This window comes from Pantherophis guttatus, chromosome 5, assembly GCF_059756535.1.
Source record: "Pantherophis guttatus breed Tessera chromosome 5, ASM5975653v1, whole genome shotgun sequence".
Taxonomy (NCBI): Eukaryota; Metazoa; Chordata; class Lepidosauria; order Squamata; family Colubridae; genus Pantherophis; species Pantherophis guttatus.
The window spans coordinates 65,530,435-65,556,845 of record NC_142067.1 but is presented as its reverse complement, the minus strand read 5'-3'; the positions used below and the strand labels follow the sequence as shown (position 1 = coordinate 65,556,845).

The window sequence follows — 26,411 nt, the reverse complement described above, 5'->3', positions numbered from 1 at the left end:
ACCGTACTTGGAGCAGTGTAATAAATCAGACTCCTTTCTTCATGTTGTATGGCTACAAGCCCGATCTCAAAAACCTCCACATTTTTGGTTCATACGCTATCGTGAACATTCCCTTAGCTCAAAGAAGAAAAGGCGGTCCAGCAGCAAAGAGACTGAGATTCATGGGCATTGATGATAATTCAAAGTGGAGCAAATTTATTGACTCCAAACATATAATTGTGATTTCCCAATCTGCTAATTTTGAGGAAGATGTTGACTGGTCCAGGATTCACTCCAATGATCCTGGAGTTTATTTTCCTAGAGATGATACTGCTGATGCCACGCAATCTGATGATCAAGATCTACAGGTAACTGTTCCAGCCACTGGTTCTTCTCAACCTGATGTTCTATCTTCGCAAGCCGCTGATGCTGACGCTAATGATGAATGTGAGGATGAGGACGAAGCAGAAGAAGAATGGACTGTTGTTCCAAGACGTTCCAAGAGGGCCACAAAGGGGATCCCTCCACAGTGATATTCGTGGCAACTGACAAAAACATCCTTGCCTTTGATTTGCAATGTTACACTTCCACCTGATACGTTCACACAAATCAAACATCTTCCTGATTCAGAGCAAGGGAAGTGGTATGAGGCAATGCAGGCTGAAATGGACAGTCTAAAGAAACTTAAGGTGTTTACACCTGCAAAACCTCCAGCAAACAAAAGGGTCATTGGCACTCGATGGGTCTACAGAATCAAAACGAAGCCAAATGGTGAGCCACTGTACAAGGCCAGACATGTAACTCAGGGTTTCGCTCAATGTTATCCTGAGGACTACACAAATACCTACTCACTGACAGTCCGGACTGAGAGTGTAAAAATTGCTTTAGCCAATGCCACTATTCTTGGTTTAGAAGCTTTCCAGTTCGATGTTGACACGGCTTATGTACATGTTGACCTAGATGAAGAGATCCACATGAGAGGTCCTCCAGGGTTCCGACAGCAAGAAGGGGATACCTGGTTTCTACAAAAAAGTCTTTATCGTCTAAAACAGTCTGGTTTAATGTGGTACTTATGTCTTATTGACAAACTAAATTCAATGGGCTTTATTAAGTCCGAAACTGATGAGTGCGTGTTCACAAAAAGATCTAACAATACATATGAGATAGTTCTTGTTTATGTTGATGATATTGTTTACATTGGTCAAAATAAGCAGATGAGTGAAATTTTTGCCAAAGCTTTGCAGAGATATTTTACATTGAAATCTTTAGGTTATGTTAACACTTATTTAGGCGTTCAGATTGACAAAACACAGAAGGGGTTTAGTCTTTCACAAGAAGATAAAATTGAACAAATTTTGCATCATTGCAACATGAAGGATGCTAACACAGCAAAGACACGTAGGCAAGGCAGAACAGTTTCATTGGACATGCGCTAAGAAATCATTGAAATACCTAAAACATACTAAACATATGAAGTTATTGTTAGAACCAACACATACTGATTATGCAGAATTATGTTGTTATGCAGATTCTGATTGGGCGAGTGATAAGAAATCACGTAAAAGTACTTCAGGTTATATGATGTTCTTAAATGGATGTCCTGTTTACTGGTAAGTGCGTAAACAGAATTTTGTTTCTTGTTCATCTACTGAAGCTGAATATGCTTGTGTTTCAGATGCATGTAATTCTCTAACATGGTTTGATGCTTTGGTCACAGATATCTGGACACGTCCAAACCGACCAATCACCGTGGTGGAAGACAATGAATCGGTGGTTTATATTTCTGAATCACATTTCACAGGTTCTAGGTCCAGACACATTGACATCCGTTATCAAAAGATAAAACAATTTGTAAAAAAAGGTTTTGTTAAATTGCAGTATGTACCTACACATGATCAGATTGCTGATATACTCAACAAACCGCTTCCAGCAGCTCAACACGAGTATCTGCGTAAGAAGATGTGCCTTATGTGATGATGTACCTGATGTCCACTCAACTGACAAAGAAGGGGATTGTCACTGTGTTCTTGTATTTGTCAGCTGGGCTCCCATTCTGAGATTTACGGTAGACTGATCTGACACTTACTTCTGAACCACTGCACATGTCCACATTCTTTTAATAAATTGAAAATAGGCAAGGCACCAGGGTTAGATGGACTAGGCATAGAATATTATAAAAATATTATATAATTATATATAATATTATATATAATATTATAAAAAAATAAAAGGACTATTGGTGCCGAAGATGAAGATAATGTTTAATAAAATAATGGAAGGGGAAAATGTTCCAAGTTCCTGGAAGCAATCTTTGAAAATACTGATAGCGAAACCAGGTAAAGATCATACAAACCCAGGTTCATATAGACCAATATCTCTTATTAATCAGGATGCTAAGATTTTTACAGCAGGGTTGCCCTTTATCCCCAGTTTTATTTGCATTATTGATGGAGATTTTGGCAAATGGAATTAGGGAAGATTCATTGATTGAAGGAATTGGTGTACAGAAGAAAACTAAAATAAAGTTATTTGCAGATGATACATTATCAACATTTCAAAATCCCATAGTTATTATGGAAAGATTATATTTACACCTGAATGAATTTGGGAAATATAGTGGATTACAAATAAACTGGGAAAAATCAGAAATGATGTTATATAACCATAGTAAAGAAGAAGTGGATGTATTGAAAGGAAAATATAAATTAAAAATAGTAGATAGTATTAAATATTTAGGTATTGACATCCCAAAAGATATTCAAGAGTTAAAGAAAATAAATTATGAAAAGTTAAAGAAAGATATAAAAGATAAAATAGATAAATATGAAAAAGTAAAATTATCATGGTTTGAAAGAATTGCAATGATAAAAATGAAAGTTTTACCAAAAATTAACTTTTTGTTTTGGATGATCCCAATTAAATTTTTGGATCATGAATTAAAGCAACTACAGAGGTTGCTGAGGTGTATTGTAATGGAGGTAAGAGAGCAAGAATAAGTAAAGCATTATAGTATGAACCATTAAAAAAGGGTGGGCTGGGTCTTCCAAATGTTAGAAATTATTGGGTAGCTAATCAATTAAAGATGGTCCCAAATATTATAGTATTAACTAGAGATTTAATATGGAGGGATATAGAGTTGAAAAGAATTAAGGGAAATAGGTGATCCTATAGAAACATATTTGTTTAAAAAGGCTATTTAAAAAATTGCTAGGATGATTCAAAATCCCTTTTTAAAAAAATTGATAGAACTATAGAATAAATGGAGATACCGGTTAATGCCAGGAATTTCTCCTTTAACACCGGTGGTGGAAATGGAGAAATTCTCTAAGATTGAATTGAAAGAATGGATTAGTAAACTAAAAAAATATAGATATATAAATGGAAAGACTGGAAGAACAAGGTAAAGAATATAACACAACTAAAGAATGTTTTATCAGATATTAAATTAAATTGATTGAATTTAATACAATTCGAGAAATGGATAAAAGTGGAAGAAAGATTCGAGGAGAAAGACAGTTAACAAAATTTGAAATGATTATAAAAGAATGTGACGTGAATGAAGAATATATAGGTAAAGGAAGAATTGGGAAAATATATAGAATATTAACTGAATTAGAAGAGCAGGCAAAAGGTTTAAAATTAATTTGGGAATCAGATTTAGGAGAAATAAATGATAATGATTGGAAAAATATTTGGAATAGAAGAATATATAAGAATATGTCAGTTAGAGTTAAGGAAAATGGATATAAAGTGATATGGAGGTGGTATCTAACACTACTTAAATTAAATCAAATAGATGGTAAATATACAAATATTCGTTGGAGGTGCAAGAAAGAAGTTGGAACATATAACCATATGTGGTGGGATTGTGACAGTGCACAAAAAATATGGGACATGGTGTTTAGAGAAATTAGAGCACTTTTGAATGTAAATTTAGATACGTCACCGAGGATTGCATTACTGTTGCTGGTGGAAAAACAGGATATAAATGAAACAAAAAAAGGAATTGATTGTAAATTTGATAATGGCAGCTAGTTTAGTGATGGTTTAATATTGGGGATGAAATTGGGATATTCAAAGAAATGAGTGGTATAATGAAATTTGGAGTATGGCAACAAATGATAAATTAACAACTGAAATTAAATTTAAAAAAGGGATGATTAAAGCAAACAATTATAATGAAATATGTCAGGATTTTATAAAAACAGTGTTGGTGGAAGGCAAAGGGAATAAACCTACTCAAGAATATATGTTGTTTTGGAGGGGATGAGGGCACAATTAGAATATATTGTATATCTTTTAGTTGTTATAGAAAAAGAAATATAAGGGGGGGGAATTGTCTCCAGGGTGTGTGTGCTCTGTAATATTTGTATTTTTCCTTTTTTTTGTATTTAGATTAATATGTACATGTTTGTATTATTGTTGCAATCAACTTGGCGGGCTCCTCATGAATGGTCCAGATTAGAGAATACACAAACACAGGTGCTTCTCGGGATGATGGAGCAGCGAACAAAAGCCTGCCATCTCTTTTATTAGTTATCAAATTATAGCGTCATCAGAAGGCGTTATTATGGCTACACATCTCATATTACATACAAGAGATAGAAAAACATCCATATATTCTCCATATAAGTTTCACATTCTTACCAATTACAGTAAATCACGTGATTTCTAGGAAAGCGATACTTAAGGTGTAAAAACAAAACTTAACTCTGGCTATTTGGTGTCAGTTACTACCAGGCGAGAGGCCCATCTCCTGTTATCTGATTACCTCACTTCTCAGGAATGTTCCGCAAGGAGATGTCTCTATCTTTGCAAATACAGTCTATGTTCTGAACAAAGAGAGAACAAAATAGGGCCCTTTAAAGAGTATCCAGCTGAACCCGCATTCCCACATTTCCTCTGTTTTTGTTTTTTTGCAACAGGGCTCAGCTGTGTTGTTATTATGATGTTTCTGTTAACACTTGGCAAATATGTTTGTTATCATAGCAAATAAAGCAGAAATACATTGGATACATACAAAAATAAGCAAAGCAATAATAAAGGTATACAAATGATTATACATGTTATATATGATTGTAGTTATTTTCTTAAGTCATAGGGAGATTCTCTCCTTTATTCCCTTTGTCCCATTACCACATATGAATCTGACTCAGAATCTGTAAGTTCTTCCATAGGGCGGGGACCAAGTTGATTAAGAAGATGTTCTGTCAAAGCTAGTTCCTTCTCAACTTGAATCTCTTTTACAGCTCTGATTGATAATTGTCTTAAGATTGGTATAACACATGGAATGAATGTTAAGCCAGCTATAGCACATATGAACAAAAATATCATCTGCTTAATCCATCCGGATCCAGGCACCCAAGAAAACCACATGTCAGAACTCTGTAACCTCTGACTTATCTTGGAAGCCCTATCCTGTAATTCCCGAGCACCTTCTCTGACCACACCTGACTTGTTCATGTAGAAACAACAATCTTCACCTAAAAATATACATGTTCCTCCTTTTTCTGCTGTCAGGAGGTCTAAGGCACGTCGGTTTTGTAACACCACAGCAGCCAAAGAGTCTATTTGATTTTGGACCTCAATCAAAGTGCCAGCTATTTGATTCAAACTTCCCTGCAACTCCTCTGAGATCTGTTTAAATTGGATTACAGAGTGCGTGATGCCGGCTACTCCTGTTCCAACAGCTGTTCCCATCCCTAGAAGCACTAATAGTGGAATGAGAATGGGGACCCTCTTCTGAACATGTCCCAAAAGAGGAACAGGTATAGAGTGCTCAGCACTGACAACACCCACCTTAGGAAAAAGATGGGCTAATGTACACACTCCTGTCCAGTTTGCTGGCAAACACAGATATGCATTTGTTCCACACAAGAAAAACACTCCTTTTTCTTCCACACATATTCCAATGTTCATGGAGAAGGCATGGAGTCTACGGTTGTTTTCATTAGTCCAGACTCCCAAAGTGCCTGCTACAAACATTCCCGCTAAAGGTTGTAATGGGATTTCTTGTGATAGGTCCTTCTGTTTATCTCTGAGAATTGGTCCTTCAAAAATATATCGAGAGGTAGTATTTCCTGGTGGAAAAAGGATACACATACCTGCCTTGGACTTTAAATTGAACCGAATGGGAAATCCTGGAGGGTGAAATGGTCTTGGACAGCTTTCCACAGACAGATTCCATCCACCCCACCTGTCCTTTCTAAAGTGTAGTTCTGGTGGAGCTGAGAAAGTAACCTTTTGTTGAAATCTGCGGTAAGCAGAAGGAAAAACTCCCTTTGTTAATTTTATGTCCACCAGATTTATTTTTGGGCCTAAATATATTGCTGAGCGACATTGTTCATCTGTCAGGGATCCTACAGGCCTACCAAGTTTCTGATGTCTCTTTACACACAAAGAAGGTGTTCCTATGAGGTCTACACCTGTAGCAATTGGGCCTGTGATAGGAAGACGACTTTTTCCCAATCGTTTAAATGCTTCATAAAAATCTCCTTGTATTGGTGAGACGGGTTTTTTATCTCTACTATCCCTTTCAAGGAGAATGGTTGCCTTTGTTTTTACCCAGAGTTGTGATTTTACAGGAATAGCATGATAAGATGCAGGGTCAGCAGATAGGCATAACCAGCATTTCTCACCTAAGGTAGGGTTGTACTGATTAACAAGGTCTTGACTTAATTCAAGAATCCGTGAGATATAATCTCCTTTATGCAATTGTTGCAGAGGCCCATTGTCCTTATTCATTCCCCCCTCAACTGGAAACATCAATATGGGAACCTTAGGTGGTGGAGTAGACTTAGGTAGAAAGTAAGGGCCTCATGCATAGACAATGCGTTTCTGGCGGGAGCGTACTTGTCTTGAAGTGTATGTATGTGGGGATTTGATGTTCCTTGCATGGTCACTTGAGAGTCCTAAAGCTAACAATATCCAAAGCCATAAACAAATCATAATCAACTATGGTGTGAAGCTCACAACGTCAGGGAGAGGGTCAGTGGTGCGTGTGGGTTGGGATATAGCAGTAGCAAGAAAAAGCCTAGGTCTACCACAAAGACGCTCCTTATATGTGTAAAACAAAATTACTAGCAAAATTAGAAAAACAAGTGTCCACAAGACCCATTCCCAAACTTCTACTAACATTAGTATGTGTAAGAAAGTGTTATATTAAAGCTAATAAAATGTATATGTACAATGCGAAGGTATTTTCCTCCTGATGAACCTTCCGCTTGCGCAGGGGACTAGCTTCCGGTGTAGTCCTGCAAAGCTGATGGTCACCACCGTGCGTTAAGAGTCTGTTGCCATCTCAGCACCACGGGTTTCTCCTTCTTTTTGTTGTAAATGAAATGGTCTTACGTGTCTTCCGGGGATCCAAATGATGCGATCGTTATGCTGGACAGCAGCGTATCCACGGCCCCAGGTAATAAGGTCAGCGGGCCCTCTCCATGCAGGATCAGGTAATTGGCGGAAATAAACCTTCGGTTTTGGAGTAGCTGATGGAGAAGCAGAAAAATGACGGGTTGCAGCCGATGTGGGAGGCTGTCCAGTCAGGTTAAGAAAGTTCAAAGTATATAAACAAAGACTGAGTTTGTTTTGCATGGATGGGAGGCCGAGGCATTTTTCCTCTTTCAATTTATCCAGGGCGTTTTTGAGGGTCTGATTAGATCGTTCTGCAATTGCCTGACCTTGAGAATTGTAGGGCAAGCCAAATTTGTGTTTGATGGACCATTTGTTACAAAAGTCTGCAAAGGCAGTACTGGTGTACGCAGATCCATTGTCAGTTTTGAGTTCAATTGGGTGTCCCATCGATGCAAAGGACCGAATACAATGATTTATTACATGTTTGGTTGCTTCTCCCCTTTGTGGAGATGCCATGATAAATCCTGAATAAGTGTCCACGGAAACATGCAAATATTTCCATGGGGCAAAGGATGGGTACTGAGTTATATCCATTTGCCAGATTTCACAAGCTTTGAGACCTCTAGGGTTTACACCCATAGGAATAGAACGAGCTTGTTGACTACAAGTAGGACATTGTTGTATGATGGCAGTCGCTTCGGCTGCCATGAGACCAAATTGCTTCATTAATGCTTTTTTATTTTGATGAAAATAAGCATGGCTATCCCATGGTGTGAGAGCAGAAACAGTAAAAGAAGAGTGGAGAAGAAGTGTGCCAGAGGTGGCAGAGGATGCCGCAGCGTCAGCAGCATCATTCCCTTCCTGGAGGGGCCCAGGGAAGGGCTGATGGCTCCTTATATGAGCCACATAGAAAGGGTGTGTTCGTGAATGTATTAATTGTTGCAAAGTGAGGAACAACGAAAGCAACGGCGGGTCGAGAGAATGGGAAAGATAGGAGGCATAGATAGTTTTAACAATTTGAGTGACATAGAGGCTGTCTAGGATAAGGTTGAAAGGAGAGTTTGAAAACGTGTGGAAAGCAAGAAGAGGGACAGCTAGTTCAGCATGTTGTGCTGATGTTTGAGGGAGAGTAATCTTTTTTTGCCATTTTCCATTATGTTGCCATACACAAGCTCTATATGTCTTACTGCCATCCGCAAACACAGTGGCAGCATTCAGTATAGGGCCAGATGCCAACGGGGAGTTCCAAACAAAAGGAATGGCTTTTAAAAGTGACAATCTGGGATCTGGGGGCGGGTGGCATGATACTTCTCCTGGCCAATCAGCGAGTGCAAATTGCAATTGATCACTTGTGGAAAGCAGGGCTTCCCAGGTAGCAAGTGAGCAAGGGACATAAAGTGTTGAAGGCTCCACTCCGGCTAGGGCCTTGGTTCTAGCTCGGCTTTTTTGAATTAAAATAGCGTATTGAGTTGGTTTTGCTGTAATGGTCGCTCGCGGAGTGTGAGCGAGGTGAACCCATTCAGCAATGATCAATTTGGATGTATTTTGAATGATTGCTGCCGTAGGGAGCTGGGGTGTATTGAAAAGAAGAAGAGCCAGGGGAACATTTGGTACCACCCTATCCACCCAGCGTTCTCGCAATGTATCATTAACCAATTGTACCATCAATTGTTGTTCCTGGTTGAGAGATATTAGATCAGCCAGGTGTTTTCCTTGCGTTAGTGCATTAAACAGAGGAGTCAGCTGTGCAGTGGTGAGGGCCAAGAACGGGCGTGCCCAGTTGATGGTCCCCAGGTACTGCTGCAGCTGTACCAGGGTTGGAGTTAGGGGTAAAGAAAGAAGCGGAAGCACAGGAGCAGCGCAAGAAGAAAGTAATTTATGACCTAGGTAAAGGAAAGGAGGAACAATCTGAACTTTGTCGGGAGCTATTTGAAGCCCCCCTTTTTTTTAATATGGATTCAAGCAGAGGCAAGGTAGTGTGGACGGTACCTGGAGGCCCCGGTGCGGCCACCAGGATATCATCCATATAGCGATAGATGGAAAAATGAGGAAGAGAGGAGCGATAGGGTTGCAAAACAACATCCACATAATGTTGACACATAGTAGGACTATTAAGCATGCCCTGCGGAAGTACTTTCCATTGATAGCGGGCTGTAGGCCGAGCGTTGTTGAATTCCGGGACTGTGAAAGCAAATATTTGCCTATCTTGGGGATGTAATGGTATTGAAAAGAAGCAATCTTTTAAATCCACGATCATTAAGTCCCAATCTTTTGGTATCAAATTTGGGTTTGGGAGGCCGCATTGGAGCGCCCCCATAGGTCGAATTATTTTATTTATGGCTCTAAGATCATTTAGGAAGCGCCATTTGCCCGATTTCTTTTTGATCACAAAGACCGGTGTATTATACGGGCTAAAAGAGGGCTCAATATGGTCCTTTTGCAGCTGTTCGTGAACCAAAAGTTGCAGCGCAGCGAGCTTTTCCTGCGTGAGTGGCCATTGGTCCACCCACACGGGAGTAGCAGAAGTAAGAGCAAGACGGAGGGGAGCAGGTTCTTGAGACATTAGTGAAGGATAAGTTTGGCTTGAAACTGAGACATAAGATCCCTGCCCCAAAGGTTAACATGCAAAGGAAGAATTACAGGTTTTATGTAAGCAATGATAGAAGAATCGGGGGACTTTACTGGCAGCCACTCCTTACTAATCAGTGCGGATTGGACACCACCCACTCCTCGTACTGCAGGTGAGGATTCAGTGGGCCAGTCTGAAGGCCATTCCTCGGCACAAATGACTGTGACGTCGGCCCCGGTATCTAAAATACCAGAAAAGGATTTATGGCGGATCGTAAAATCAGTGGACGGGCGGGCTTGTTGTAAATCTTTTTCAATGGCCAAAATAGAGGATTGTGCTTCTGACACTGCTGGTACAGGAATCATAGTGGCTGCTAATTGTCCCTCAGGAATGTGCAGCGGAACATTTACAGAAAAAACCAAAGCAAAAGAGGAAAAATCAGTGGAATCCCGAAGAAAAGGTGAAGCAAGTACACCCTGAGAAATCAGATCCCTGTGAGGAAAGATGATGACAGGGGTTTGGGGCGGGATGTGTACCCGCCCTACGGGGCATAAAGGCAGAAAATAAGCAGTAGCGGGGGATGGGGCGTCGATGGACTTGCTGGCCACGAGATCCATTGAAGCAGGAAAAGGGGGAAGAAATGAGCTACTTTCAGCCTTTTGAGCAGGGCTGGCTGAATGCCCCGATTCTAGTTTCCCTGTCGGAGCGGATTTGAACGGCACTGATTTGCCCAATGAAATCCCTTTTTGCAACGAGGGCATACTGTTTTTGGTTTTGCATTCTGATTGCCAATTTTACTCTGCCGACCCCCTGGGACTCGGCATTGTGCCTTAACGTGACCAGGTTTACCACAATTGAAACAATTACCGGTTAGTTGAAGTGCTGCTGCTAAAGCATCCATTTGATAGGTCTGTGTCCCTACCACCCTGCATGCCTTTAAGAAGTCAGCAATAGTAACACCTGGTCGGTTTGCTATAAGTTGCAAAATACGGTGGCAGTCGGAATTTGCATTTTCAAAAGCCAATTTAATTAACAATTCAGCTTGTGCCTCAGGGTTGTCAATCTGACGGCTAATAGCCTTTTGCAAATCATCAATAAAGTCACTGTAAGCCTGATTCAGTCCTTGAACCACCTTGGAGAATGATTTTTTGGGACCGTCCATGGTGTCATCAACCTTTTTTATGGCCATCATCGCAGCCTGTGATATAATCTCACTGGCTGCCCTGGGTATTTGAGCGTATTGTTGAGGTCCCTGGCCAGGTCCCCCCAATAAATGACCGTTTGTGACACCTTGCGGTAAACCCCTTCGGATTGATCTTTCAATTTCCCTTTCATATTCAGAATACCACACTGTGTATTGCGAAGGAGTAAGAATCATGCCAAATAACAATTTCCAGTCTTCTAAGACCATTTGGAAGGTATTTGCCGTGGTTGCGAACAGTCCTTGGGTGTAAGGTGAAGTAACACCATAAAGACTAGCCACTTGTTTCAGGTCTTTTACAATTTTATAAGGCATTGGGGTGTAAACAAGAATCTGAGGTCCGTTGGGATTGGCTGGATCCGGACCTAAAGCGACGGGATAACAATGAGCGGCTTCCTCTATTTCCAATTCGCCTCTCAATTGTGCCTCTCGTAATGCAGAGGCAACCGTGCCCATGTTTCTTTGATTTGGAATAGGAGGGTCAGATTGTATGAGGTTTTCAGGCGCTGTGGCAGCCGTATAAACCTCTGTTGGATTTGCCATTTTGGCTGGTGGGGTTAATTTTTCGCCAGATTCATAAGGCGGCAGAGGATCTGGTCCTCCTTTCATGGCTTGTTCGTGAATTTGCAGACATTCCATGACTATCCGAAAGGAGGATAATATCTTCGCAGGAGCCCGTGGCGTCTCATGAAGATATTTCCCCAGTTTTATCCATGTGGAAGTTTTGATGGATCCCTTCTCTGGATAAGTGGGACAATTTTGGTAAATATATTTAAGAAGGGAAGTTAGGTCTGATTTTGAGGGAAGTAGAAGACTTTTCCCATTATTTTTTAAAACAATAATTGAGGACTTGGCCAATTCCCTAAGTTCGTGGAGGTGTTTAACCTGGGGCTTAGAGAATTCTGCCCCCATACTCACGATTTATGGGAGGGTGCTTCATTCGCAGACGACCGGCCCTGGTTTGCAGAGGCTTTTTTCTTCCAGCCAAATGAGTATGAGGGTGCCAAGAGACGTGCTCAATCAGCGAATCACGTCGGGGTCACCATATGTTGCAATCAACTTGGCGGGCTCGTCATGAATGGTCCAGATTAGAGAATACACAAACACAGGTGCTTCTCGGGATGATGGAGCAGCGAACAAAAGCCTGCCATCTCTTTTATTAGTTATCAAAATACAGCATCATCAGAAGGCGTTATTATGGCTACACATCTCATATTACATACAAGAGATAGAAAAACATCCATATATTCTCCATATAAGTTTCACATTCTTACCAATTACAGTAAATCACGTGATTTCTAGGAAAGCGATACTTAAGGTGTAAAAACAAAACTTAACTCTGGCTATTTGGTGTCAGTTACTACCAGGCGAGAGGCCCATCTCCTGTTATCTGATTACCTCACTTCTCAGGAATGTTCCACAAGGAGATGTCTCTATCTTTGCAAATACAGTCTATGTTCTGAACAAAGAGAGAACAAAATAGGGCCCTTTAAAGAGTATCCAGCTGAACCCGCATTCCCACAATTATTTGTATTTAAAATAAAAAAAATATTATTAAAAAAATTTCCCCATAAGGAAAATGTAATTGCATTATTCTCACCAGAATATAGAAATTTATAAGAATTTAACTGTGTAATGGTAGCAGAGAATTCGAATCAACAATGGAATAATTAATTATAGAATAATTCAATTTTAACTGAAGCCTACCTAATAATATGGCAGAGAACATATAATTTAATCTTCCAAAATATTTTTTAAAAAATCTGTTAAAAACCATTTTCATATTCAAGTGCCATTATATAATTTCAGAGTTCAAAATGGAACTTAAATGGGAAACAATTTTGTGTATATTTCATAAAACTTTCCATGAGATTTGATATTTGATTTGTATTATGCCTTTATTTTAGTTCTTAAATATGCTTCCATGACAAATAATCAATGGCAAATATAGTCTCTTATCTTTGTGCAAATGTTATGAGCTGTAACAAGTTTTTAAGCAACAGTCTAAGCATGATATTCGGCTAAATGACTCCTTGCGCAACTCCATTCACAAATGGCCAAGGAGATATAATTACTAATGAAGCAGATAATCATGTAGGAATTTATCTCAACACATGAATTAAAATTATGGAAAGGGATAAGCTTTGTGATTTCACGGACACTCTTGTTGTATCCAGCTAAATGAAAATGTTTATAGACCTTCCCCTCTACTTTCAAGAACTTCAGTCTTCATATATCCATATGAGTATTTACATATGTCTTTTGATGAAAGAAACTGAACCCTTAAATGTAGAAATCAAAAAGTGATTACTTAGTGTTATTTTGGCTTTCCTGACAATATTTAAATGGAGTTTGTACATTTTTTAACTTTAGAAGATCAAGAAACAACCATTAGAATATACTGTAACTGAAAATCATTTGGCATTATTTCAAACCATTTTCATTAAACCATTTTTATTATTTGGGATGGTTTTGTTACTCTGGATGTAAAATTTAACACAAAGCAAAAAGTGAATTTCATTCATTTAATAGTGCTTTATTAATTTTTTCAACATATAACTTAATGTAAGCTACAAAAGTTGTGAAATAGTAATATAATATTTATAATATTAAAAGAAATAATATACTGCCATTAAGTTTTGCTTTTAAAAAAGTTCTGTTATATCTCTTTCCATAACTTAGATACACCAAAGATGGATGTATCACTTAGTAATTGTAACACCTTTTTGGAATATGTTATAAAAATATTAATTAAACAAATGTATTCATCAACAACATGAAGAATATTTGAGTTTTCATAATTGAGACAAAGAAATAAAATTTCTAGGCACAGTTTTAGGTATTATTTAGTACATAAAGGGATAATATATTTGAGTGTACTATTCTGTACAAAAATATAGTCTGGATATTATTATTTTTAAGATTAAATTTCAGTTTTCAATCATTTCATTGTATGTTAATAATAACAGTACAGTTTATATGCTAATCCAGGTGTACTTCTGTGCATATTACTTCAATTTCAAACACCTAAATCTGTTTAATTACACCTTTATAATTTACATATTGACCTTACAAAAATTAAAGGTAGTTATGCAAGAAATCCAATAAAGCATTTATCAGCATTTGATAGATATTTAAAAGCTTAAAAAATATAAATATCTAGCCTTAGCTGAAATTTGGCTAAATGTGTGTGTGTGTGTGTGTGCGCGCGCGCGCGCGCGCGCACGCGCAATATAAAGCAAATTATTTCTGATTCATATTTTTATGTTGGTGACAAGAGACCAAATTATTATTATTATTATTATTATTATTATTATTATTATTATTATTATTATTATTATTATTATTACTATTATTACTATTATTACTATTATTACTATTATTACTATTATTATTATTATTATTATTATTTATTGAATTTGTATACTGCCCTACTCCCGAAGGACTCAGGGCGGTGAACAGCCAAATAAATAGCCAAATAAATGAAAGTGAAGTGCTGGTGCAACATTTTAATACATTATACACAAAATATAATCTTACTCAGAAACAAATGTTTAATCAGTAGATAGAAAAAAATATTTATTATGTTACATTGCCCATACTTATATTTAGTTTTTAAATTGTTGAAATAATGATCTTTAAAAGGTGTAAATGAGCAGGAAAATGTGAACTTAAGGTAATAACAAAATGAACTAAAAATTAAAAATCAAGAATTAGGATCTTACAATGCTTCATATAGCTAACCTAATGGGTTTTGTCATATCTAGGTGACTGCTTTTATAAATTCTAATAATATATGAATTTGTAAGACTTTGCAAATCCTAAAAATTTTTAGCATTGTCTTTTAAAATCGGCTGTGTTGCTAAAGCTACAGGGACATGTACTTTAGGAGTCTCATCTCTGATTTAATAGAAGTACTAAATACTATTATATGAAATAATTTACAAATTAAAGCTATATATTTTTTTAAATAGACTGACTCATCTAAATTGAAGTATGTGAGCCTGATTTAATGGTACACCATTAATTTTCATTGAACTGAAAAATCTTTTAGGTATTCCCATTCAGTACCTTCTCTACCTACTATTTCTACTGCACGTACCATTTATCATACAAACATATGGACCATAATGTTATTTAGTACATTATGAAAATAACACTTTATGAAGCACCTTGGTGAAAATGATTGTGATAGACAATGTTTTCTGGAAGTGTTAGTATGGCCAGTTATCTGTGTGAGATATTGTAGAGGCAATACTTCATTGGTATTATTAGTGAAGTGAAATAGTATACATTCACAGACATATGGAGGGAATCTGATAAAGTCTTTAAAATGGCCAAGCTAAGCATTTGGAAGATATCACTGATTTAAAGCTTTAGTTCAATGTTTGTCAACCTTAGCAATGTTGTGTGGACTTCAATTCCAGTGAATGCTGGGGAATTCATTAGGGGGAGGGGATACATGTTCTCCATGAATACTCCATTTATAACCCTAAAATCCTCACACAGCCTCATCAACCTGTCTTTCTTCTCCTTTAACAACTCTGCCACATGGGATTTGACCAGCTGAATAAAGCCTTAGGTTAGGTTTTTGTCAGTGTAGTTCCTCGGCTCTTCCATCTTCTTTGGGTCCACAGAGTACATTTTCAGCTTAGGGAGCTTTGCTCCTGGCAGGATCTCGATAGCACAATCGGTAGGCCAGTGGGGCGGGGGAGTAGGACGTTGCACTCTTCACTGAGTGCACAAGGTCTCTGTAATCTTTAGGAATGAGTGGAATTCCTGATGGCTGCTCTGAGATGGCCTTTAAATGCTCAGTACCCCCCACTGTCTGCCACTTGGCTTCTCCTCCAAGGCCTCTCATGGTGGGGGGGGCGGGGGGGGGGAGAAAGCTCTCTCCCTAGCCTCTTCTTCCTTTCTCCTGCCACCATATGGTAGGGCCCCACTTGTTTAGCCAGGACAGTCCCAGGATCATCACCTCCGTCATTTTTGGTGCTGTCACAAAGCGAATGACCTCATGGCCTATTTCTAGCCACAAAGGTTCCATTAGGTGGATTGTGGGGGAGCCCCCTATCAGAGAACTACTTGTTCAAACCTCATGTATTGGGTCAATTTCCTCACCTATATCCTCAGCCTCAGCACCATCAGCATGCTCATTAGGCAATGGGTTCAGCTTGAGTGTATGAGTGCCTCCAACTCCCCCTGAGCTCCCAATTTGAATGCTATGATCTTCACCAGGATGGAGAAGGGGCGGATGCCTCCACTTACCATCAGGTCACTCTCCCCATCATCGTCACTCTTGTAAAGGTTGGTTGCTGGTCCTCCTTATTCTCCCTTGCTGCTAGGGGAGGTGACTTCTATGACCTGGTGTGTTACATTTGACTTCTCTCACCCCTTCCACTGCAGTTTCTTCAGTTTGGCCTGAGTGCGCACCTTCCCTCTTGGTCAAGGAGTGGGCATCAGGCACTTGGTTACCATATGGCCCTGCTGGCTGCATTGGAATGCTCTGTGGGCCAGGGTGGCTAAGAGGGCGGTCGCCGGGGTGGACATTGGTCTTCGTCCCAGCTGGCGCTGCTCTTGACTTCTTTTCAGCTTTGACTCAGAGGTGCTAAGTCTCTTATACTCCCTCAAGTTGATGTCTATCACCATGGCCATCCATTACTACTCACGGATCCTCTCAGCACTCCCCAGGATAGGCAGGCATGGAACAGTTCCAGGCCCTCTCTGAAGTGATAGACTAGCAACTGCTCCAGCCAGTGCCTCAGCTTCCTGGAAACCCTTCAAAATGCTCGGATATACTCCTTCACCGGCTGGCTCCCCTGCCCAACATCTAGTATTTCCAACTCTGCTTTCTGGGCTTGGGTTTTGTTTTAGAACCTGCCTCTAACTCATCCAGGAAGACATTGATATTCCCCAGCTCCGTTGTGTCAGCTTGTCACCCATTCCACTGCCTCCTCTTTCAGGTTGGCCGTCATGACATTCACCATAGCCACCTCATAGGCCAGAGCATACCATCCCAGGTGGGCCCACACCTGGTTCAGGAAGAACACCAGCTCCTCTGTGCTCCTGTCAAAGGGGGCTCTTATCAGCAGGGGATCTACTCATGGAGGTGGGGGTTCCCAGTGTCTAATAGAACCAGCCAAGCCCAGGGTAGTAGGGTGATGGCATGGGTCTGGGATATCCTGGGAGGACCTGTGGCCAGCTGCCTGCACCCACAAATGGACTCATTGCTCATTGGGGCCTCATGGGGCTCTGCCAGGGGCCCAGATCTGTTGAAGCAGTGGCTCTAGGAGGTGGGCTGGCAGCCCTGGCCACAATGACTATATTGTGTGAAATATTGTAGAGGCAATATTTCATTGGTATTATTAATGAAGTGAAATATGTATATTCACAGACATATGGGGGAAAATTGATAAAGTCTTTAAAGTGACCAAGCTACACATTTGGAAGATACCACTGATTTAAAGCTTTAGATCAATGTTTGTTAACCTTAGCAAGGTTGTGTGGACTTCAACTCCCAGTTGAATTTCCAGCTGGGGAATTCAAAAAAATGTTCACAGATCTTAAAGTGGACAAGGTTTAGAAATACTGATCTAGACAAATGCTTCATTCATATAAATGTTCTTAGAAGTTGTTCTTTCATGTACTTGAACCAGGGAAATGCAAAAGCTGACTTTTAGTACCACCCACTGAATTAGCAGGGATGTTTCAGGATCAACTGAACAGATGCAATTATGAAATTACAGTGTTATAATGTACCATTCCAAAGATTCATTAATTAACAAATGAATTGTATAGAGACATGGATTCATGTGCTGAACAAAGGGTGGATTCCAGTGGTGAAATCCAAACCAGTTTGTTACCAGTTCACTGGCCATGCATGCGCGCTGCGTGCCAAATGCATGCTGCATGTGCATGCAGAGTGTGCACCAAACACGTACTCTGTGCGCATGCACACATGCACAGTATGCACCAAAAGGAGGCTTGGGAAGGTAAGTAGACCAGCGAGGGGTGGATCAGCTGTGGCACATGATTTAGCTTTGCTAGAAAGCAGGATTTCCTGCTAAACCCCGCTAAACCCTGCTGTACAGCTGATCGTCGGAAATACCAATTCAGAGAAACCTGTAGCTTTTTTAAACTACCGGTTTGCCTAAACCAGTAGCTAACTCTCTGTTCTCCCGAACTGGTATCTTTTTTTTACTACTGGTTCACCTGAACTGGAGCGAACCTGTAGCATTTCACCCCTGGTGGATTCTATGTCCTAAATGGCCTCTTCCATTATTCTGGAAATATGATTTAACAAACCTGTCCCCAAACTGAAGAATAATTAATCTGTCAAGCTGTTTTTATCTACATACATTCCCTCTGATCTAATTAGTTAAATGCATTCAGTAATTGTTATTTCCATTTTATTCCAATGGGGATCATATCTAAAAGTGAGCAAGATTCCTAGGCTATAGTACGTGAAAAAAATAAGAGATCTGTGACATCCACATAGATTAGAACATGGGTGTCAAACTTGATCTTGTCACATGATGTCATGTGACGTATCATGACTTTTTTGCCTTTGTGGAGCCAGGGTGGGCATGGCCTGCACATTATGCATCTGGCCCGCAGGCTGCCAGTTTGACACCCCTGGATTAGAAAGTCAAAAACAAAACGATACATACTCAGAGGTGGCTGTACATAAAGAAACCAAAGTTGCATGATATCTAATCAGATCCATGATATACTTAGCCTAGCAATATCAGTTCTGGAAGCAAGTCTCCAAGCTATCAAACTATTTTTTTTCCCATCATTTTCAGGGAATTCTGCTATTAACTTAACCCGGGTTTTTCTTCACTACCATTCAGCAATTTCAGAAATGTGCATTAAAACAGCTCTAGCTTACAGTATGGGCTAAGACATATCCACTTCTGGAAAAGATTAGCCAACATGGAAATAAATATTGATTTCTACTTCAAATTGCATGCCATCATCTCTACAATCCTGGAATGCCATCTCTTCTCTTCTAATAGTGGACTATTATTACACATAACGTCTTCACAATACTTTGGTTTCTTTAACCTTCGTCACTGGTAGCTTGGCAGATTTTGGTTTTCAATCTGCTAGTTACATTTTGTCACATATAGAAAACATCAAGCCATTCATTCTTTACTTCTTAACATTCTCTACAATGGTTCCAATGGTTCAAAATGGAATTCCACTGAAATATTCCTTTTGTTTCTCAGCTACTTACCAGCCCAATTTAGGGTGCAGGATAAATAAAAGCAGATAACACCAATGATTTGTTTTACATGAAGCACAAAGGCATGGCAGTTGTTCCTGCTCCTGAATATGCAGGTTGCTACTTCCTTCCACCTGGATATACAGCAACACTTTTTAAAGCTTCAGAGACATAGGGTGGATGAGTGGAGGTTGCCCAGAAAGTGTAAAGCATAAGGAAGTTCTAGACTGGGGTAAAAATCATAGTTCAGATCTTTAAAAAAAAAAACACCACATCTGTTTGTTAATAATTATACCTTTAAACATATTTATTAATAGATTTATATTTTGCAGGACACTCCATTTTTCTTTCCGTCATTGCAATAATTGTTTATTACTTTGAGGTTTTCAAATTAAGAAATTCTGCATTTCAGAGCAATAACACAGAGCAGCATTTCCATTAAATATTACGTTTTAAAGGAGAGCCAGGCTAGGGTACATTCTAATTTACATATAACAAAAATAATTGTTTTAAAATGTGTGTTAGAACCATATATACTGTATAAAAATATTTTCAGAATTGAAAAGTATCCAAATAAGACATTTCTAAACAAAAATAAATGTTATACAGGGTAAATCAATTTCAATTTCCCATCCCAAATTAATTTTGGTAATATAAATATCCAAAGAGGGATTTGTCACATTAGCACTTTTTTCAAATAGAATGTCTAAATTGTGTTATAATTCTTTTTTCTAGTTTTACTTCAAATGAGTTTAATAGTAATATTAGTCCCCACTCCTTAATGAAATATATTTATCAGTATGGCTTTACAGCCATGGTCATATATGTTACAAAATATATCATTAAAGACTGACAATATCTTGTTAGATTAACAACTGCTCTCAGTAATTTATACATATATTTATATTAATATTGCCTTAATTTTTAAGGATGTTTCCATTTAAAATGTTTGTTTTTATTCACAAAATAATTTTAACAAACTCTCAGCAGCATTAGACATTGTGGCAAACTATTATTTATCATCTTAAGAGCTAAACTAGATGAGATGCTTAAATTCTTACAGACATCCCAATCTTCCTAGTGTTGCTCAGAGTATATTAGAACCTTTTACTTAAAGCCAAAGTAATATCGCACTTACCTAAATTAAATGTTTATTGTTGAAAAAATGTAATTAACATTAACTAAGATTTGTTTGCAAAAGCTAGTTTCAGAATCCATAATTTTAAATTGGCTAATTGTTAAAATTTACCACAGTTTATCAAGTTTGGATAAAATAGGAAGCTGTGATTAATCTTAAGGGAAAAAATCCCCATGTATATCCTCTTATATAATCATGCCAGAGTAAAATATGGGAACTTGGTACCATGCATACCTGAAATTCATTGTGTCTCATTTGTCACATAATAATCCATGATTTATTATGATAACTATGATGAAGACATCTCATCCCATTTCAAGCACTTATTTGCTGTTACTTTAAACTGTAGACAAGCAATATTAATTTTAATTAATTATTGTAAATCTAACCAATGGTTGCAGAAAACTCTTATAAATTGACAGCCATTTAAGAGCTTCCTGCCTGCACTCTATCATTAGTTTAGGGTATCGGGTTCTATCTCCATAGTTCTATAATTGCAGAGATATCAATAACAGCCTTCTATAAAGCATTTTCAAACACTGCTCATGAAAACTTTACTGTGGTGCTTAGAAATGAAATAGCATCAAGATAAAAGTAACTCGTGCATATTTTCCCCGCTCCCCCCACCTTTAAAAATTCTCAATAAATTTGTGTCATTCTCCACATTATTTCTAGAACTTGGTTACAGCTGAGGCTGAATGTCCAAACACATAAAATGAAGAATATGTTCTAAGTTTTGACTTATTGACATACCACAGCTGGCTGAAAAATGTACAAACTCATCTTGTTTGAGAATTGTTGAATGCATGTACTAATCAGTTGTCTTCTCTCAGCATCTAGTCATTCAGTTGTTTATTTTGTGTAAGAGTCCCAGGACCAATACAAGAAGGAGCCTAAGTTGGTAAACTTCAGCATATTTCAACATATATCATCATGTATGGTATAAAGAGGGAATTGCACATTTTTTGTGCTAATAGACTATAACAAATACAACTGCTTTTTCTCATATCCATTACCTTCTTTACCATAGCTGCCACTTCTTTCATTTCACTACAGATGTAGCAGATGTAATATATCAGGTTTTTTTAAAAGACAGGTTAAAAAGCTATTTGCAGTAGTTATAGCCAAAAATAATTGGCTAATAAATCAATGGAGTAGACAGCTTGACACTCTACAAAAGTACTAAAAACACTTATAAAAGACAGGACAATCCTTGTTTTATTCCTTTCCTTACAAAAGAAGAAGTTTCCTTTAATAGTAGTCTTCGTAGTTCTTAGGGTTCAGACAATAAAGTATGGCACCCCCAAATGAAAATATAGTTGCACCCCAAGCCAGGCCATAGCCCCAGTTGAACTCATGGTATATTCTTAAGTTGACAGTTTCAATGAACTTGATTGGGTAAAGGACAAGACTGCACACCTGAAGAACCACTGGAAAAAAAAGAGGAGGGGGAGAGGGAGTCAGATATAACATGTCTCAATTATCTAGTACAAATTCAACACAAAATCCTCAGAACATATTTTAAAATTAACATATGCCCCTTCCTGGACTGGATTAGAAACCTTGTATTTCAATATTCTAAATTAGAATTATTTTTTTTTACAAAGCCAGCAAAGTTGTTTTATCAACAGCAATAAAATATATTACTATATGCCATTCTTAATTGAAAATCATTTATAAAATTTCATATATTTGTAATGTCTGTGTATGAAATCAGTTATAATTGGAAAGGATTGCAGACAAAGAAGAATGCATTTTAGGGAATGTTGTAAAAAAAAATTCTGATACGTAGTAGAACTATATAAAAATCCATATGGCATTAGAAATTATGCCTGCTTGATACAGAAATGCACAACTCTGATTATTGAAGAGTACTGAGGACTAGGGCAATACATAATTTGAAAATCCTAAATATTGATATTAAAAAATCCTAATGAATCATAGGGTCTGCAGTTTTATTTTGTACATGCTACTTGTTCTGTTTCCTTTTTAAAAAAAAAATTATTAAGCATTTTTTAAAAACAAAAAGACTTAACACTTTCTGTTTCAACAGTTTCGCATCAGTCAAGAATTTCATACTTACACATTTTTCCTCCCTTATTTCTACAATATCTTTTATACATTTACTTCTAATATTTATTTATTTATTTACATATATACATAACAATACCCGTGTACCCACTTCTATTTCTACAATTTTTGTTTCCTCATATTAGCAATTATACTTCAACTCCTATTTCGACCATTATTTAATTTTTCCCTTCCTTTTATCTCTCTCCTCCAACCATTCATACCATTTCTCCCACACTAAGTAATATTCTATTTCCTCTTTTTCTTGTATCTCCTTTGTTAATTTGTTCATCTCCACACATTCCAAAGCTTTTCTGATCAGATTATCTTTGGATGGTATATTATAATTTTTCCAATTCTGAGCTGCTGTAGTAATATGGATAATTAAGTATTGTATTTCTTTTTTATATGACCCTGAGAATATTCCTAATAAAAATGTTCCTGGCCTCATCTTTATCTTTTGTTTGATTATTTCTTCTAATTGTGGTCTGATTCTACTCCAATATTGTTTCATTTTGTGGCAGGACCACCACATGTGGTAATATGTTCCCTTTTGCTGTTTGCATTTCCAACACGTTGGTGAGGTATTGAGAAACATCTTTGCCAATCTGGCTAGTGGCAAGTGCCACCCGTAAAACATTTTATACAGATTTTCTTTATAGGATACACATTGTCAGTTTATAATTTTTGTTCCATAATTTCTCCCATTTATCTCATTCAATGTTGTATCCGAAATTTTTTGCCCAAATTATCATATTTTATTTAACTATCTCCTCTTCCAATTTGTATCTTAATAAATAATTGTAAATTTTTTAAATCAATTTTATCTTCTGTACCTTGGAGGATTTTGTCTATCTCATATATAATTGTTCTGTTTTCACTAACACATTAAATATAATAACTTATTTTCTCAATTAATGCTAATAATACTAATATTAATACAGACTAATGATCAATCTAAAATTCTTATTTGCTAAAATACTTTTATCTCTGCATTTTCACTGATAATTCCAAAGGGGAATATTGATTCACCCTCCCTGTCTTGTAAGCATCTTTAGGACTTGCATTTAGGGCAAACATTTAGGGCATGTTTGTACATAAACATCAAGAGGGAAATTTATATTACTTGTCTGACATTAAATTGTTTACAAAAACTCCAGCATTGGCTGTTGCTACAGTATATTTCCATTTCAGTTAACCAAAGATATTGATATGGTACCATAAAGTAATACCACCCCTGGCTCAGGTAAAAAGCAGATCTGTGGGCTCCAATGACCAGAACATTTGTTGTTATTCAAAGAAGATATATATATATCTTCTATATCATATCATATGTAAACTGATACGTATAATCCTAGGAAAAATATGAATCTCAGTAATCTTTCAAATGTAGAAAGAAACAAAAAAATACATACAACAAAAGGAACAGAAGATTTTGGCCCTATCATAAAAATACTACATAGCAGGTACAATACAGAGGTGTAAGACAGAGAGACAGAAACCAAAAAGCAGAGACATACAGAATTAAAACACAGTAAAATAATTTCAATATAGCAGTGAAAAACTCTTCAAACTGGATCTGATGATGTATGGACCAAAAGCCTTACACTCCCCCTAACAACCCATAGCTGTTGAACTTTTATGAAAAAGTCTATTATTTATTGTTTCATCTGCCACTTAAACTGACATAGTTCAAGAAATGTAACTAGTTACTTTATAAACATTTGTTCTTCTTTATAAACAAAACTTTTCAGAGAGTTTCTGAGAAAAAACCCCATGGACAGTACCAAAAGGAAAAAAAGATATGACACTGGAAGATGAGCCCCTCAGGTTGGAAAGTGTCCAATATGCTACTGGGGAAGAGCAGAGGGCTAGTACTAGTAGTGCCAGAAAGAGTGAAGTGACTGGGCCAAAGCCGAAAGAACGGTCAGCTATGGATACATCTGGTGGTGAAAGGAAAGTCCAATGCTGTAAAGATCTATTCTCCATAGAAACCTGGAATGTAAGATCCATGAATCAAGGCAAGCTGGAGGTGATCAAACAAGAGATGACAAGACTGAACATCGACATCTTAGGAATCAGCGAACTAAAATGGACAGGAATGAGTGAATTTAATTCAGATGACCATCAGGTATACTACTGTGGGCAAGAATCACTCAGAAGAAATGGAGTAGCCTTCATAATAAATAAAAGAATAGGAAAAGCAATACTGGGATATAATCCCCAAAATGACAGAATGATCTCAGTTTGAATCCAAGGCAAACCATTCAATATCACAGGAATCCAAGTCTATGCCCCAACCACTGGTGCTGAAGAGGATGAAATTGACTGGTTCTATGAAGCCCTACAGCACCTTATAGAATTAACACCCAAAAATGATGTCCTTATCATCATGGGGAATTGGAATGCTAAAGCAGGAAGCCAAAAGATAACCAGAATAACAGGCAAGTTTGGCCTTGGAGTGCAAAATGAAGTAGGGCACAGGCTGATAGAATTTTGTCAAGAGAATACGATAGTCATAGCAAACACTCTTTTCCAACAACCCAAGAGATGACCTGATAACCACAATGAGGTGGTCACTGACCTCGAGCCAGACATCCTAGAGTGTGAAGTCAAATGGGCCTTAGGAAATCTGAGCAACAACAAAGCTAGTGGAGGGGACAGTATTCCAGATGAGCTATTCAAAATCTTAAAAGTTGGACTACTGTAACACCCTCTACATGGGGCTGCCCTTGGGATGCATCCGGAGGCTCCAGCTAGTCCAGAATGCAGCCGCGTGGGTAATTACAGGGGTTTCTCGATACTCCTGTGTAACACCTCTCCTGCATGAGCTGCACTGGCTGCCAGTGGCGTTCTGGATTCGTTTCAAGATGCTGGTACTTACCTATAAAGCCCTTCATGGCTTAGGCCCGGGGTACTTGCAGGACCATCTCCTGCCGCTCTCCCATCGTCCCGTGTGCTCTCACAGAGTGGGCCTCCTCAGGGTGCCGTCAGCCAAACAATGTCGGCTGACGGCCCCCAGGAGGACAGCATTCTCTGTGGGAGCCCCGACCCTCTGGAATGGATTGCCCACCCAGCTCAGGACAGCCCCCAACCTCCTTTCCTTCCATCACGAGCTGAAGATGTGGCTCTTTCGTCAGCTCAACTGATCCGTTTTGGGTGTACATTGTTATAATTTTAAATTGTTTTAATTGGGCTGTTGATTTTAATTTTATTGTGATTTGTATTGGAAATTGTCATTTTTGTAAGCTGCCCTGAGTCCCTTGGGAGAAAGGCGGCATATAAATCGCAATAATAAATAAATAAATAAATAAATAAATAAATAAATAAATAATAAAAGATGATGCAGTAAAAGTGTTACACTCAATTTGCCAGCAAATTTGGAAAACTCAACAGTGGCCACAGGATTGGAAAAGGTCAGTTTACATTCCAATTCCAAAGAAAGGCAATGCCAAAGAGTGTTCAAACTATCGCACCATTGCACTCATTTCACATGCTAGTAAAGTCATGCTTAAAATCCTACAAGCTAGGCTCCACCAGTATGTGGATCGAGAACTACCAGAAGTACAGGCAGGATTTCAAAGAGGCAGAGTAACTAGAGATCAAATTGCCAACAAACGCTGGATCATGGAGAAACCTAGGGAGTTCCAGAAAAAACATCTACTTCTGCTTCATTGACTATGCTAAAGCCTTTGATTATGTGGATCACAACAAATTGTGGCAAGTTCTTAAAGAGATAGGAGTACCAGACCATCTTATCTGTCTCTTGAGAAACCTATATGCGAGTCAAGAAGCAACAGTGAGAACTGGACACGGAACCACTGATTGGTTCAAAATTGGGAAATGAGTTGGGCAAGGCTGTGCACTGTTACCCTGC

General features: G+C 38.1%; 2 protein-coding genes across 2 annotated transcripts in view; both read right to left on the bottom strand.

Moving 5' to 3' along the window:
• Window positions 1-10,589: 10,589 nt before the first annotated feature.
• LOC148113429 (endogenous retrovirus group K member 9 Gag polyprotein-like) lies at window positions 10,590-11,741 on the bottom strand. The gene has a single exon (XM_087871551.1). The coding sequence runs from the start codon at window positions 11,739-11,741 to the stop codon at window positions 10,590-10,592; it is 1,152 nt and encodes a 383-aa protein (XP_087727677.1).
• A 7,863-nt stretch (window positions 11,742-19,604) lies between these two features.
• Window positions 19,605-26,411, bottom strand: part of TMEM47 (transmembrane protein 47) — a 61,494-nt gene continuing 54,687 nt past the window's right edge. Inside the window, exon 3 of the mRNA XM_034423790.3 lies at window positions 19,605-21,894. Within this exon, the coding sequence (XP_034279681.1) occupies window positions 21,716-21,894 (179 nt within the window). The 3' untranslated portion in view covers window positions 19,605-21,715. The remainder of the gene's footprint in view (window positions 21,895-26,411) is intronic.

Coding starts and splice junctions, on each gene's coding strand:
- LOC148113429 (XM_087871551.1), bottom strand. CDS start 11,741: ATGGAATGTCTGCAAATTCACGAACAAGCCATGAAAGGAGGACCAGAT.